At 36.1% G+C, this 15,878-nt stretch overlaps 1 protein-coding gene across 1 annotated transcript in view; it reads right to left on the reverse strand.

Moving 5' to 3' along the window:
* TACR3 (tachykinin receptor 3) overlaps nt 1-15,878 on the reverse strand; it is a 69,509-nt gene that overhangs the window by 1,910 nt on the left and 51,721 nt on the right. Inside the window, exon 4 of the mRNA XM_036853394.1 lies at nt 542-738. Within this exon, the coding sequence (XP_036709289.1) occupies nt 542-738 (197 nt within the window). The remainder of the gene's footprint in view (nt 1-541; nt 739-15,878) is intronic.

Raw genomic sequence — 15,878 nt, forward strand, 5'->3', positions numbered from 1 at the left:
CAGCCTGTCTAACTCGCTGAACTCATTATGCTGGAAGGAGGATTGCCATCCTTTTCCTGAGTGTTGCTTCTGTTGCTGTCACAACGCCTTCTATTTTGAAGTCTATTTGCAAAACCTCCTTTTTAATAGAGTCCGCTCACATATGCCATCATCTCTCCGTCTGTGCATTTCTAGGAAGTGCCTTCATTTCTTCGAGGACTTGAGCACATTTTCAACTCTCCTCTTTTAATAACAGGGCATTTCTTTTTCTTTGGCAAGTATAATTCTAAAGGGTTTGGAGAGAGAATTTGGCCTATATAAAAAACCACCCAGTTAGAACCCCTAAAAGCATTGTTTTGAGGAGGTAATTGTTAAGGTGAGCTATTTCATTAAATAGGGAGGAGTCTAGAAAAATATCTAGCTCTGTGCTCCTCTCAGTGAATTTTTCAATTTTCCCTTCCTTTTGAATTTTAAATGTGCATCAGGGAGCTGGAACAGCCTTATATGCTTTCAGTGAAGTCAGAAGTGACAAGGAACTTGCATGTGGTAATCTTGTGTTTACCTCTGATTCAGACAGCAGTAGATGATGGGGTTGTACATGGTTGAGCTCATTGCCAGCCAAAAGCTAGCCAGGTAGACCTGCTGAATATATTTCCACCTATTTAGTTGTTGATAGATCGCGGTGAGGATGAAGTAAATATGATAGGGCAGCCAGCAGATGGCAAATGTCACCACGACAATAATCATCATTTTTACGACCTGGGAAGACAGAAAGAGGTCATTTTTGGCAAATATAAAAGTCATTATATCTATTAGTTCTAATAGCTTACTGCAAATCGTATTTTTCTGCCAATACAGTTAAATACATAGCATGCCTAAGAAATAGTCAATATATTAAAAAATGGCAAGGTAATATAAGGATAGTTACCTAAGGTAAGTTTCAAGAAAGCGTGCTTGTGTCACCTAGTGAATGGGTGGCAATCACTCAAACAGAACCAAATATATTTTAATTGGCTTGAAGAAAATACATGTTTATAAAACATCAAAAAGCCTGGGAGAGAAAGAAGCAAGAGCTAGGATTTGGCTGTGCTAGCCTGAACTGTAAAATAGTGAAGACATTATATCTAGAGAACTGACTGTTGAGTCACCACGGAGGTATATCAGGCTGTAGTGGCTCAGCATGTTCTTCAGTATTTATTATACCCTGAGTATAGCTTATGACTATTTAGATTTCTTTAATACCATGCTCGCTGGGAAACCATCTGAATGTTACCTTGGTTTCTTTTCTAATCTGATATTGGTAAAGGTTCCTCTGGATAGTGATAAAGGATAGTCACATTAGTCTGAGAAAATATCACTACTTTTAAATTTGTAAGTAGGCAACTGGCTTATACAACTGGTTTATATATCAATTTCTTTGAGTTTGGTAAGCATGGGTCATTTCCTCTGTTCTACACTTTTGAACCACAATACGCTGGAAAGCTCTAATCAAAGTAGAATGTCAATATCTATTTCTCCTGCACTAGTCTTTAAGTTCCTAAAAGACATAGAGAATGTCTTAATTATATTAACGTCCCCAGCATCTACCACAGTCCCTAGTGTATTGCTGGAGATAGATAATTAGATATAAAATGAATGAGTAATGAATGACAATGTACAATTTGTAACAGGAAGTTGAATGGGAGGATGTTTTGTGTGTCTGTAAATAAGATAAAATCTGTTCCATTGTGTCTATAAGAAAGGTAGACTCAAAATTATTGGACACCGTGAGCAGCTTGGCTTTCTATGTGAAAGGAAATAATAATAACATCCTCGGATAACCTCATTTAATATTTCTCATTACCAATCTGTCAAGTAAATTTGTTCATACTTCTTTTGGGAATTTGTAAAAAGTTTAGAATAATAAATACTAAACAAAATATTTTTGAGGCTTAACCGCAGTCATATTAGAACACCAATCAGAGAAGGTCCTGATGTAAACAGCCTATGTAGCATCTTGAAACTATGAAAATACATTATTTAAGCACTGGATTCATTATTTGATTGCAAGTTGGGATTCAGATGAAAGTTGACAAGATTAAAAATCATGAGAGACATGATTCTAGAAATAGACAAGGCATGAAGCGGGTCAATGTGGAAGGCAAAGCTTTCCCAAGGGCCTAATCACGTTAGCATCCAGGTATTTAGTATTAGCTGATGGTAATTGGCCATCAGAGCTGAAAATCCAGGTCAGTAGCTCACAGAATGTCATCATTGGCCACACCATGCAGTGTTTTGATTTTCTCAATGTTCTGTCAATTGCATTTTTTCTGAATAACTGTGTTCAGAATTCTGCGTTTTATCTCTCCTATTCTTTATTCATATATTTGTAGAATACAAGTAAGGAGCCTATTTGATTATAATTTTACATTTATACAATGTTTCACACATCTAACAACTTATTAATTTGTTTTCAATTGCACTTTAGGAAGCTGAGGCAAAGACCAAAAAAGATTTGATGACTGTGATTCATGGAATCTAAGATTTTTAAAACTCAGCCTGTTAAGTCTGTTTTTTCTGCTTACAATTAATAAGATTTATTGAATGCCTATTGGGTCTAAAATACATAATAGAGAAAAATAATGAGTAGAGAACCCATTCCTTATCCTGAAGAAGATTATAATATAATGAAAAATGCAAAAATGTAAATTAAAACTGCATAGGAATGGGGATGCAGATGTGTAAATAAATTGAAAATATTTATGAGAACTTACTAGTTTATTATAAGCAGGAATGAAACTTACTACTTTATTATAAGCAGGAATGACTCCATGCATGTTACCTGTAGACTCAGGGAAGTTTAGACTGAAGGACATGGATTTGGTTGATTTTTTTCATTCTTGAATATGTGAACATCCTATTGCTCCTTGAACATGGTACACAAGCTCCTGTCCAAGGTTATTCTCCCTGGTTCCTCCGTCTCCCTCTTCCCCCAGTTATTCTCACTGACTAGCAACCTCATCTCGTTCAAACCTTTGCACAGTTGTCACTTTTTCTATGAATCGTTTTCTGACCAGCCTATTTAAAATTGCAGTCTGTCCTTCCCGCACCCCAAACCCCTTAGCTGGCTCTTTATTTTCAGTTGGTTGTGTTTATTCTTTACTCTGTGTCTTCTTATGCTAGAATACAAAAAAAAGCAAGAATGTCCTGCTTGTTTTCTTTACCTATGTATTTCAGGCATGTAGACTGGATTTCACACATAATTGGTGTTCAAAGTTTTGAAAAATAAGTAAATGAAACTGAATACAAAAAGAAACTAAAAGACATGTAGTTGGTTAAGTGATGTTCACAGTTTTACTCTGTCATGAATTACTGGTATCATGTGTCCTCCAACTTTAAAATGAGCATGTGTATATAAAATGAACTATTTCCCTTTTCTAGGCAAACAAATGCAGGTAAAGCATATTAGTGCACAAACAGTATTACTGCTATATTATTTTGGATGCATGAAAGCATTGCATTTCGTTCTGAATAAACGTTAAGGGCAAGAAAAATATTTATGACAATGTGAACATGGCACAAGCTACTATGTTAAATACAGAATCAGCAAATGTACATAAAAGCTTATTTAATTGCTTTTATACAGACTAACCAGTTTCCCTTTGCATGAAACTGTCTTTCAACAATAGCTGAAGAGCTGCAAAGGCTATCAGAGTCTTTTAATGTGACTTCCTACCATCAATGTGGAAGAAGTCTGGAATGTGGGAAAACTAAAGTGCATGTATAGAAACAGAGTATCAGATAACTTATAATTCACATATATATGGCCTTAAGGACCCTGTTGCAAAACATTTAGAAACCTATTTGAAGATTTTTAGGAGAAATCTAAAAGAACCTAAAAGAAAGGATCTTTTATTGTGAAACAACAGCTATATTTTATTGATTTATTGCTCTCAAATACATTTTACCCATTACCTTGGGTCTCTGCTCATAAAATCTTCTGGAATGATTTCATATATCAAACTTTCAGGCCCCCAGGTTTGATGTAAATGCAAAAGTAGGCTCCTGGGTGGACAAAATTGCCTTGCTTTGTGAAACGCTGAAATCAAGAAATTGTAATCATCTTCCTCGTAAAAAGGCAAGGGAAAGAGCACTTTGAAGCACAGACGTTGAGCAATGATAGATGTGCAACTTCTCAGTTCCCCTGTGTCTCATGGCTGGACAATGGCACTAGCTCAGACAGGCTACATATGCTAAGCGGGAAAGTTGGTGGACTTTCTGAAACTCCTGATATATTTTAGGCAAGAGACTGGGATAGAGATGACTCAAATCTTTCACCGTGCCTTAACAAATTTTATTGTAACTTGATACAAAGATTGATCGATGTTGGGTACTTCTCGAAGCTGAAAGACATATCCAGCTCCTGAGGCGACTGGATTTACTCTCCATGGCAACATGGAGAGTTGTGGCCATCCATTGTCCTTGGCACAGGGACTTACCAGCTGAGAAAGAAGGGAGGTGGGACAAGGGAGGTAGCTCTTATAGCAACATTGCCTCTTCTTAATAGTTTGGAATCCACTTTACTCACATAGGCAGGATGGAAATGCATGTCATAAGTTAGTGAGAATAAGCTTTGGGCACCTTTTCTTCAGGTATCAGGGAAAAAAATCTTTGACTTTTTATCCTGTACAGGTTAGACTGAACTGCCTGCAGTTGTTCTTATCTATCATATTAAATTAATGCAGGACGGATGATTTTGAGGTTTTAAGTTGCAAGAGAAAAAAGAATCAGTTTAGGAAATTAAATGAAATATTGCCAACCTTAAAAAAATCTAGGAATTATATTCTTCAAGGGGGAATTTATTCTTTTTAAATGTCTGAATTGGAAATGGTCAACTCTATGTGAGAAGAAACTTCTTGTTTTGATTAAAACCTCAGAGCATGTTTTGAAGAACCATCCCATGGACTATACCCTACCACTTCTCTGTACCTTTTATCTGCACAAATGTTCTTAAATAACCATTATATCTCCTTAGGTCAAAATTACAGGCCTGCTTATTCTAACTTCATATCAGCAAATTAAAATAATATTCTCAAGAGTAAGATATGGAAAAAAATTAATGACAAGCATCAAAATCTGAAGTACTACTTCTTGGACTATTTAGGTTGGGCTTTTGCTGCTTCAGTTTAAAAGAACATGCTTAAAAATTTCAGTCCCAAGTGAGAAAAAGAGAACTAAGTAGTAACACTTGTGAAAAAAGTTCAGGATAGTCCAGAAGATGAGTTGAATTTTGCCAGTAATTTCAGGATTAGATGTGATTATAGGTGTATTTTGTTAGTGTCATCCAAGAAATTTGACACTGTTACCAAATCCAACTAGCATGACTATCCAATTAACATTAGCTTAGAGCAATGCCTATAAGGAAGTATGTCAAGGTGAGACAAATGAGAAAAGCCTATGTGTATATACATGGAACGTGGAAAATATTTCTGTGTGAGTGTGTGTGTGCAGTATTGTGTTTGGATTCTACTTCTTTGCACTTCATTGGTCATGCTTCATTTTTAATGTAATTTCACTTTTCCATTGGAAACTTAGAATTTTAAAGTATTGTAAGATCTCAGGTTTATGATGATCTGAAGACATAAAAATGAATGCAGCCACAAAAAGGAAGACAGGAGGACATTAGAATAGGAAGTCCATTAAGGCAAGAGGAAATAAAGATTGATGTTATGGGATCATGGTTAAAGATAAAAACTTAAAGAGGCTTATTATGGGCTCAGTTATGTCCTCACCACCACATTTTTTAAAGTTTATATACCTTTTTATTTATTAAAAGTTTTTTCTAGATTTATTGAGGTATAATTGGCATGTAACATTGTGCAAGTTTAAGGTGTACAAAATAATGATTGGATACATGAATCTATTGTGAGATGATTATCCCAGGTGGGTTAGTTAACACCTTCATTACATCACATAATTACCCTTTGTGTGTGTGTGTGTGTGTTGAGAACATTTAAGATCTACTCTCTTAACATCTGCGAGGCATCCCCAGTGGCCTGTGAGCTGGCTTCCTGATGGAGTCCGTGATGGGTTAGTAGGATCCAAGTCCCTTTGATACGTTCAGTTTGGAGCCCTGCCTGCCGTTCTCCCAGCTGCTCACTGTTCCCTAGGTGTGCAGGTCTCCACAGTCCTCTGGATGGAGGGAGACAGAGATGGGCATCTTTGGCAGGGCCCCACATATCCGAGGAAGCCTGGCACTCCCCCGTCACATGCTCGTATTGCCCCCCCAGGGAGAAGTCACAGCTGAGAAGGCCCTCTTGGCACTGAGCTGTGTCACCCTGGGGAAGAGGTGATGTGTGTAAAGTCAGTTTGTTCCTCTTACTCTTTCCAGGGCATCCAATTTCAGATTTTTTTGTGCTGGAACTTCTCTGCTGGACTCCTGGACTTCCACAAAGGCTCTCTGATCTGTGGGTGACTGTCTAAATCACTTTTTTCAAGGGACTCCTGGTTCACAGCTAAGGGGGGGGCAGAGCTGGTTCACGGGCCACTCAGGGGTTCACAGCCAGACAGAGGTCTGTATGTCTATTATCTGTCTTCCTGTGGGCAAGACTCTCCCAGATATGGTGCTGGTGATGGAACCAAAGCCAGATGGGGCTGCAGCCAAGTCCTCAGAGGTATGGAGCTGTTTCTGGATCTGTAGCTGAGACGGTGGTAGGCCAGTCAGCCGCCAGGGTGCAGGCCATTCTTCTCAAAATGACTCTCCTCGTTCTTGGACTGCACTGCGGTTTCACAGTCTCCTACCTGGATCTCCCAGTTTCTACAAAGGCACTCTTGCCCATGGATAGATGTCAAATTGTTGTTGTTGAGTGCGGCTATGATGAGGGATATCTTATTTGGCCATCTTGCTGATGTCACTCCCCCAGATTAATAGATTGAAGTCCTAATCCTCAGTACCTCAGCACCTCAGCATGTGACTGTATGTGGAGACAGGGTCTTTAAAGAAGTAATTAAGTTAAAATAAGGTCATTAGGGTGGGACCTAAACCAATATGACTGGTGTTCTTAAAAGAAGAGGTGATTAGAATACAGATACACAGAAGGAAGACCATGTGAAGATAGAGGGTTACAGCCATCTGCAACGTAGTGGAGTGGTCTTAGAAGAACCCAACCCTTGACGACACCTTGAACTCAGACTTCTAGCTTCCAGAATTGTGAGAAAATATTTCTGTTGTTTAAACTACCAGTCTATGGTATTTTGTTATGGCAGCCTGAGTAGATTAATACAATGTTTAAAATGCTAAGGAGAGTATATTACATATGGCTTAATTCCAACAAAGTAGGAGGCAAAATACTATACAAGTTCCCAGTGAAAATGGAGACTTCCAGAGAGGTTTTGATTGCCTGGAAACTGCTTTCAGGGAAGTAAAGGATAGACCAGGATCTCTATTTCCAACACTTGAGCCTCTCTTAGGTTATATATGGTCTTCCTCACAAGCACTGTTTTCCATGATAATTCCTTTGTAACAGAAATGACAAGCACATAGAAAGCTTACTTGCTGGGCAAGGTGATAGATTCTTTGTGGTTGTTATACAAGTCAAAAATCCAATTGAATCTGTCACTTGAGCTTAGACTGAAGAGTGGTTCCTTTGATTAAGGCAAAAGGCTTCTTTGTTATCAAACTTAGGTATTCACTTCTGAAGGAGCAGATCTGGCTTGTTAGTATTTAGAGGAAGATAGTTAAAATAGAAAATAGCCAGAAAAAATTTCTATGGTTTATAAAACAATAGAAGCAAATTTATTTACCAGTAGTTCAGCTATTCAAATAAATAAGACCAATTTCAACAAGAATTAACAAAAAACAAATTGTCACACATTATGAATGTTGGGGCCAAGTCATGTTTTTGAGGCTTCTTTTATAGTAGAATAGGGAAGAATGTCAAAATACAGTTTAAAAATGTGGTTTACTTTAAAGGTATACATCTAGCTAATAACACAAAAATGTAATAAAATTATAGTACTCAGGACATACGGACAAAATATATAAAAGTATCATTCATAATGAACTACAAGGTGATAGTTTGGTAATAGGACTGGAATTTGAAATTGTTTGATCAATTTCTTCTGCTCTTACTTATTGAGATGGCCTGGGTTGTTACACTGTAACTGGATAGCAATAGAGAGCCCATTCCTGACTTTACATTTCAAATTTCTCTCTCTTAAATTCTGGAAGGTATAGCAGTGTTTTACAATTTCTCATTCTGTGCTCTACTTAAGGAATTTCTTATCTTGTCCTTCAAAACTTCTATTTCCTTATCTTTCCCTTTACTACCTTTCTGTGCTAGTTTGTGATGACACAGTTTCTGTGCTACAGAAACAATGCTCGGCTTGCTGGAGTGATGCACTCAGCCAGGTAGTTCTAACAGTCATTTTGAGAATCACTAAAGGAAAGCCAAGCTGATAGTTACATTGTCGTTTGAGAGAGGTATGGCCAGTGGATACATTTGAGGGCAGAAGTGGTGTATGAGTCAGTGCAGTTGTGTCCCTCTTTGATTTTAGTAAAAGGCTTAGTGCTTTTTATATTCATTTTAAAACTTTCAAATATATGAATTTATTTAAACTCCATGACAAACCTTTGACCATATAGTTTCTCCATTTTATGGATGAGACACTTAAAACCAAGGAGGGAAATGATTTCTTAAGATCCCAAAGGCAAGTTCAGAGCTAGGATTACTGGGCCTCTTCATTCTTCATTAGCTAGGGATCATTTTGTATACATTCTGCTTCTCAAGACCCTGAAAAATAGCCTTTGCTTCTTTCCTCACGTAGCATTCTCAGGGGATGCTTAAGTGAAGGGTAGTCAAAGAATCTTACTCCACTAAGGGACAGCTCAAATGAGATTTATGTGATATGAGATATTTTTCTAAATCTGGAAGGGGAAAGAGTGAGAAAATAAGTTGGAATGGTGGAGTGGGCCTGAAAATTTGAGGTTGGAACCTGGCTTATCTAACACTACATGAATAAGGACAGATTTATCTGTACTGAAACTATGAAATAGGGACTCAATACTTCAAATATTTTATGTGCTCATATGGTACCACTTACTTCCACATTATTTATTTATGTCAAACACAGTTAAAGACAAATGGAAAAAAAAGTATAAATCTTTGACAATATCATATATTCATTATACCTAGAAACCATAAAGCAAGTCTGCTGAAAGGACTGTTTTAGTCTCAAATAAATAGTTACTGTTAGGGTTTAGGATCTTTTGACAGACAGAAGTTGGGGAGAGAGTCAAGAAGATTTCTGTCTCAGTTACCCTTCTGGGGAAGAGGGTGTAAAAGAGGAAAGAGCTGCAATCAACTGCCAGGTCATCTCATCCTTCTCTGTTCTAGAAGTTGCAAGGAGGGATCTGGTATCTTGAGAATGTGCCTGGCCAGGTGAAGGGCTAGGCTGACATCATTTGCCAGAACAGCAGATTTTATGTCTTGATATGTGTTTATATATCTTGTCCTTTTAGAAACACAGTGTTGTTAATAAACTGTGGTCTGAAATATTGAGCCAGCCAGTGTCTTTTGCAGTTGGCTTTTATCTTAAAGGTGTGCCTACTTTAATTGTTTTTTGAAACAGCATAAATCTAGAATATTTAAGATTACTCTTTTCTATATTTCTATAGAAGATAAGATCAGTCACTGAAAATTAATTTTTTTCTCTACAGTATATGACAAACTAAGAAAACATGGTTTATAAATAAATGTTGTCCTTATTTGTAGTTACCTTGAAATAAATCTACATGATTTGCACATGTTTACCGCTGGAATACCCTAATCCAATTTCTTTCCCCGTAAAATTTTCTCTCCATCCTTTGGGAGAGTACCTCAATTTCACCTCTTGGAGTAGCTTCCCTCATTTCTTCATGCAGGTAGGGTTAGATACTTCCTAATTAGACTTAGCATATTATAACACAGATACATGTTACAGTCAAGCATGTTTCTGTTTTCTTCTGTCTGGATATGGGGACATGCATTATTCATCTTTGTGTCTCCAAAACTTAGCATAGTTCTTGACATTCAATAAATACCTATTGACTGAGGATATTTTAATGTTACCACCCATTTTATGAACACTTTAATTGCAAAAAATATCATTTATCTTTGTCTTACCAGTGTTTTGCCCTGCCATGCACATAATAGGATTTCAAAAATATTACTTCAGTGAATAAAACAAAAACACCTTTATATATTTTAAACCGAAATTAAAATCATTGTTACTGTCCTTGGCTTTTGTATTTAGCAGGATATTTGGAAAGAATAGCTATATGAACCATGTGAAGGTACAGCTTTAAGAAAGAAGTTCAGTTATGTTTGCTTACTTAATCTATTATATCCTTAAATTACAATTGTTCTACAATAATGCCACTTTTCTAAAGAAACCAAGGCCCTAGGCTCTCGAGATACAGTGCTAAATTAAAAAAGAAAAAAAAAGTTGTCTATTTTCACAGAACTTACATCCTATTAAAGACGTAGTCATTAAATAATAAATACACAAATACATATGAAATTACAAATTATGATGAATTCTATAGAGAAGAAGAATTATATCTAGGTTTATGGAATGCAATGGAAGTTCTATTTGAGGAAGTAATATTTAAGCTGGAACCTAGAGGATGTACAGAGAGAAGAATGAAGGGCACATCATTCTATGTCCTGATAATAGTGTGAGTGAAGACTGAGAAGTGGGAGAAACTTTGATGTGCTAGAGCAGCTGAGAGCAAGTGTCACTGGAACATAGTATGTGAAGAGTGAAGTTTCATAGAATTAGATTGGCAGAGTAAGCGGTAGCAAGATTCTGCAGGATCTCATAGGTTATTTTTGGGGTTTGCAATTGCTTTGATCTATTTTCTTAACTATATCGGGGAACCACTGAAAAACTAGGCAGATTGCATGAGTTGATTTAGAATTTAAAAACATCATCTTGTACAGCATGGTGACTATTGTTAATAATACTGTACTGTATATTTAAAAGTTGCTAGGAGAGTAGATCTTAAAAGTTCCCATAATAAGAAAAAATTATAACTATGTGTGCTGATGGATGTTAACCAGACTTACTGTGGTGATCATATAGCAATATATACAAATATTAAATCATTATGTTGTATACCTAAAACTAATATAATGTTATATTTTAAATTATATCTCAATAAAAAATCTTGGATGCTGAATGGAGAATAAATTTGAAGAGAACAAGTGTAGATCTGGGGAAATGAGTTGGAGAGGCAGTTGTAGTGGACCTAATGGCTGTTGTAATGATAGTATCTTGGAGAATTATTTCAATGGAAGTGGAGAGAAGTACAGAGATGGGAGATATTTTTAGGGAGGAGACTCATTAAGATTTAGTGATGAATTAGATGATAGTGAGAGGTAAAGGGAAGTTTAAAAATGACTCTTTTCAGAATTTAATATCTGGGTGAATGGAAGTGCCAGCTACTAATATTTGGATGACTGTAGAAAGAGTCTGCTTTTATGACAGACATGGAGACTTAAAGATCAGTTTTGTATATTATAATCTAAAAATACCTCAGAAATAGCCAAAACAAAGACATCAAGTATGCAGCTGATTATTGCATAAACTTAGAGCTCATAGAGGAAGTATTGATTTGGAATATATATTTGAGAGTCAGAGATCTATAGATGATACTTAATGTCATGGAAATGAATGAATATAAGAATGAATATAGAAAGATAGGAATGAATATATTCTGTACTATTGGTTCTGTTTCTCTGAAGAACCCTGACTAATACTGCTATATATCAATTATACTGCACAGCTCCCTATTGTATACTCCATATTTTTGGCCTTCCTAGAAGTAGTCCAATTTCTGAGCACTTTCATTTTTATATAAAAATATATTTGATCTAGGGGAGAATACATTTTTTTCTGATCATCTAATCTATTCCTCATCAGTTTAGCTAATGGCATTATGGCATTGCTTCATACATTGTTAATTCATTGATTCTGCAAATATTTATTGAGCGTTTTGTATATATATGCATATATATGGTACTGGCTCAAACAATTATTGAGGCCGAGAACTTCCACAATTTGCCATCTGCAAGATGGAGACCCAGGAAGGCTGGTGGAGAAAATTGATGTCACAACTTAAGCAGTCAGGCAGAGAGCAAATTCAGCCTTCTTCTGCTTTTTTGTTGTATTTAGGCTCTCAACAGATGAGATGATGTCCACCTACATTGGGGAGGACCATCTGCTTTACTTATTCCACCAATTCAAATGCTAATCTCTTCTGGAAATATCCTCACAGACACACCCAGACATAATATTTAAGCAGCTCTCTGGGTATCTGGTGGCCCAGTCAACTTGACACATAAAATGAACCATTACAATAGCATAGGCTTCATTATGCCATTGAATTGAATTTTAGTATGTTACTAATAGAGAAAGATAGATACATGTCTGGATTGTTCATTGCATTCTATTTCAATGGTGGCTAAAGAAACTATTTTCATACACAAACGTTTTTATGATGTGTGATATTATGTCAGTGTAGATCTATTTATACCCTAAGGTAAATATAAGTCAAAACACATATTCTAGAAGCTTGTGCTTTCTCCCCTTAATTTCAGCAATGGTAAAAAGAAAGAATTTGCTTTTTATTGAAAGGAATAACTCAGAAAAGATAACAATATGTAGGTACATTTAGTTTTATAAGACTGTTTAAGAAAGAGGATAATAAATAGATAAGTAAATTAATAAATAATAAATAAAATCTCAAAGAGTAAAAGTAAGGGACAAACAGTTGCCTCCTAAGACAGAAGGGAAACTAAAATTTGTTGAGGCCCTGTTATGTGCAAGGTACTGTGCTTGCATTGTATGCATTATATGCTCATTTTAATTAATGCCATTGGTATGTATTGGAGGTGCCTAGCTAACTGTGTTTTAATTAAAGTGAAATGTCTAGTAGGTAAGAATTTATTTTCTAACAGGGAGTGTTGTCAAGAAGTAGAAGAGGCTGATTCTGGAGGTAAAGGTAAATAGAACATCTCTCTGTACACTAAATTCTATTCAAGTGAATGACTCCACATTGCTAAGCTAGACCTCTCCTCTAACCTTCTGTTGTTTTTTCCCTTGTGATCCTTAGGTGTTTTGCATATCTGTTTGTGTTTTGATATATTTCTTCACTTTTCAATGGTGACATCTTCTTTTTCAACAATTGGAGTTTTAAATTTAAAAATGATACATTTAGTCTCATGATTTTCATTCCATAATTAAGAGATCTTATCTTTTGTGTTTTAGTCCATGAAGTACAGATTATTCTAAGTGCTCTGCTTCTTTGTCTTGTTTCTAGCAGCTGGGTTCCCTAAGGTTTGTTTTTATTTCCTTTTGCCAAGTCTAGGCCCTGTCTCTTTGCCTGTAAAGATAAACTGAGTGTTCTTTTTGGGACTGCAAATCTGACATGACAGAGGGAGCACAGTCTTCTTTCCTACTGGTCAGCTATGTGTCCTCGGGAGATGGAGAAAGACAGCCTAGTCTGCCCCGTGTGGCCCTAGTGGGCGTATTAGCACTTTCACAGTCTCAGGAATAATGAGGTCGATGCATAAAACCCTGTGCTTTTCTCTCCTTGATTGCACCACTTTCTGGCTTCACACACCCCTCTGAGCTCTGCCCACTCTCCTATCACAGTTGCTGCTTCACTCAGAAGACTTAGCATGTGGCAGATGAGAAGGTAGAACTCAGGCCACCATCTTCCCCAGATAGGTAACCTGTCTGAATATCTCAAAGACATCTCAAATTTTATGTATTAAAAAAGTTCCCTGCATTCTCCACTCCCCCTCCCCACCCCCCCTTCCAAGGCTGTTCTTTCTGTGAACTTCCCTATCTCTGTAAGTGGCACCACCACCCATCCAGACGTTTAGAAGTCATGCTTATTTCTTTGCATCCCCTCATTTTCACTGCCCCATTCAATACCTAGGCAAATCCTGTTGGCCAAGTCACCAAAATATGTCTAAATCTTTTTGTCTTGTCATCTCTATTACTATAATCTCTGAGAAAGCATCATTATCTTTCTCCTGGACTAATGCAATAACCACCTAATTGGACTTTGCTGTCAAGCTATTGTTATATTTTAATAGCTAATAATAAAATAATAATTGTCTTAATTAGCTCAGGCTGCTATAACAAAATGCCATCAACTGAGTGGCTTCAATAACATACATGTATTTTCTCACAGTTCTGGAGACTGGAAGTTTGAGTTCAGGGTACCGGCATGATTGGTTTCTGGTGAAGTTCTGCTTCCTGGTGTGTAGGTGGCCACCATGTGTATTTAAGGAGAGGGAGAGTGAGTGATCTCTCTGGTGTGTCTTCTTACAAGAACACTAATCCTATTGGATCAGGGCCCCATCCTGATGACCACATTTAACTGTAATTATCACTGTATAGACCCTATCTTCAAATACAGTCATATTAGAGGTTAGAGCTTCAACATATGAATTTAGCAGAGACACAATTCAGTCTTTAGTAATACAAAATGTAAGACATTATAATATCAAGTTCTTATTTGTCAATGTGTTTAGGTCTATTATTTTCTAGAGTTTCCCTTTGAGTTGGTAATTACCTATTGATATTTTCCAGAAAGTAACATTTTTCTTTTGATATTAGTTTTAACATTTCTATTAATATACCATAATTCATTGTTTGGCCTGGGAAGAATAATTCCCAAATTGGAAGAGACACACAACTTATTTGGGGAGTTGTTGAGAGAAATTCTTTCCCTGATATTTTAAAGTATAAGTTTTAAACTTGTTTCTATTTAGTATTGAGGCAAAGAATTTAAATGGCTTATCAAGTGGCTGATCAGTGGTGTACATTTAAGCACATAACTTTATGGAATAGATAGAAGCGAACTTTGAAGTTCATTACACAGTAGTGTACAACAGTGTCAAGAGCACTGGACTCAAAGACTTTGATTTAAATCTAGGCCCTGATTGTAAACAGCTATGTAACATTGGGTAAATTACTTAAAACTTTCTGAACATCAATAGTCTTATTAGTAGAGATAAGAACACTCATCATACAAGGGATTGTGAGGATTAAATGGAAATGAGAATGCCAGGCTCATAAAATACTCAGAGCATGCTGAGATATTCATTTTTACTTCATTCCCAAGATCTGACTAACTTATTTTAAATTATTGGTACCGGGGCCTAAGTTGGTTATGAATGTGCTTTTATAAAGGCAATGGAGGGCTATGGTGGTGGGGTGGGGGACAGTGGGTAAAATGAAAATTGGGTACTGGAGAGCCAAGGTCTTCTATCAAATTTTGTGGGAGAAGATATGCAAACAATAGGAGTTTTAAAATCATAATTCCTGCTAATCTGAGTTTGTGTGTTTGTGTGATTGTGAATAGAAATAGAGATAGAGATAGAGAGATATGGCATCACTCCATGTTTTCCATTACAGCTTAAAACATAACAAGCCCAATCATTCTATAGTCACAATGGCTTTGTCACGTCTTCAACACAGCATATTTCTATAAAATAACAACGTAACAGATGTTCCTTACAAATCTTTCCTATAGGAAAAAAATGATTAAGATTATTACCAGAGGAAGAAAAAGAATAATAAATGTTTTGTTCTTGATTTATATTTTAGTTTTATAACTGGAGAATTAAGAACTTGAAATGTATTTAATAAAATATTAATTGAACAATAAAAAGACCATAAATATTTTTAAAAAGTTAAAAAATACCTAGACTCTAATGCCCATTTAACTGTTAACTATAATATTTAGAGCATAAAATTAATCCAAGGCATATAATCTCAGTATCTTTTTAATTGGTATTTAAGATCTCAATTTGTTTGCAAAGTTCATCTGAGAAAAATAAAAATAACCTGTCTATATATTT

Source organism: Balaenoptera musculus, chromosome 5 (assembly GCF_009873245.2).
Source record: "Balaenoptera musculus isolate JJ_BM4_2016_0621 chromosome 5, mBalMus1.pri.v3, whole genome shotgun sequence".
Taxonomy (NCBI): Eukaryota; Metazoa; Chordata; class Mammalia; order Artiodactyla; family Balaenopteridae; genus Balaenoptera; species Balaenoptera musculus.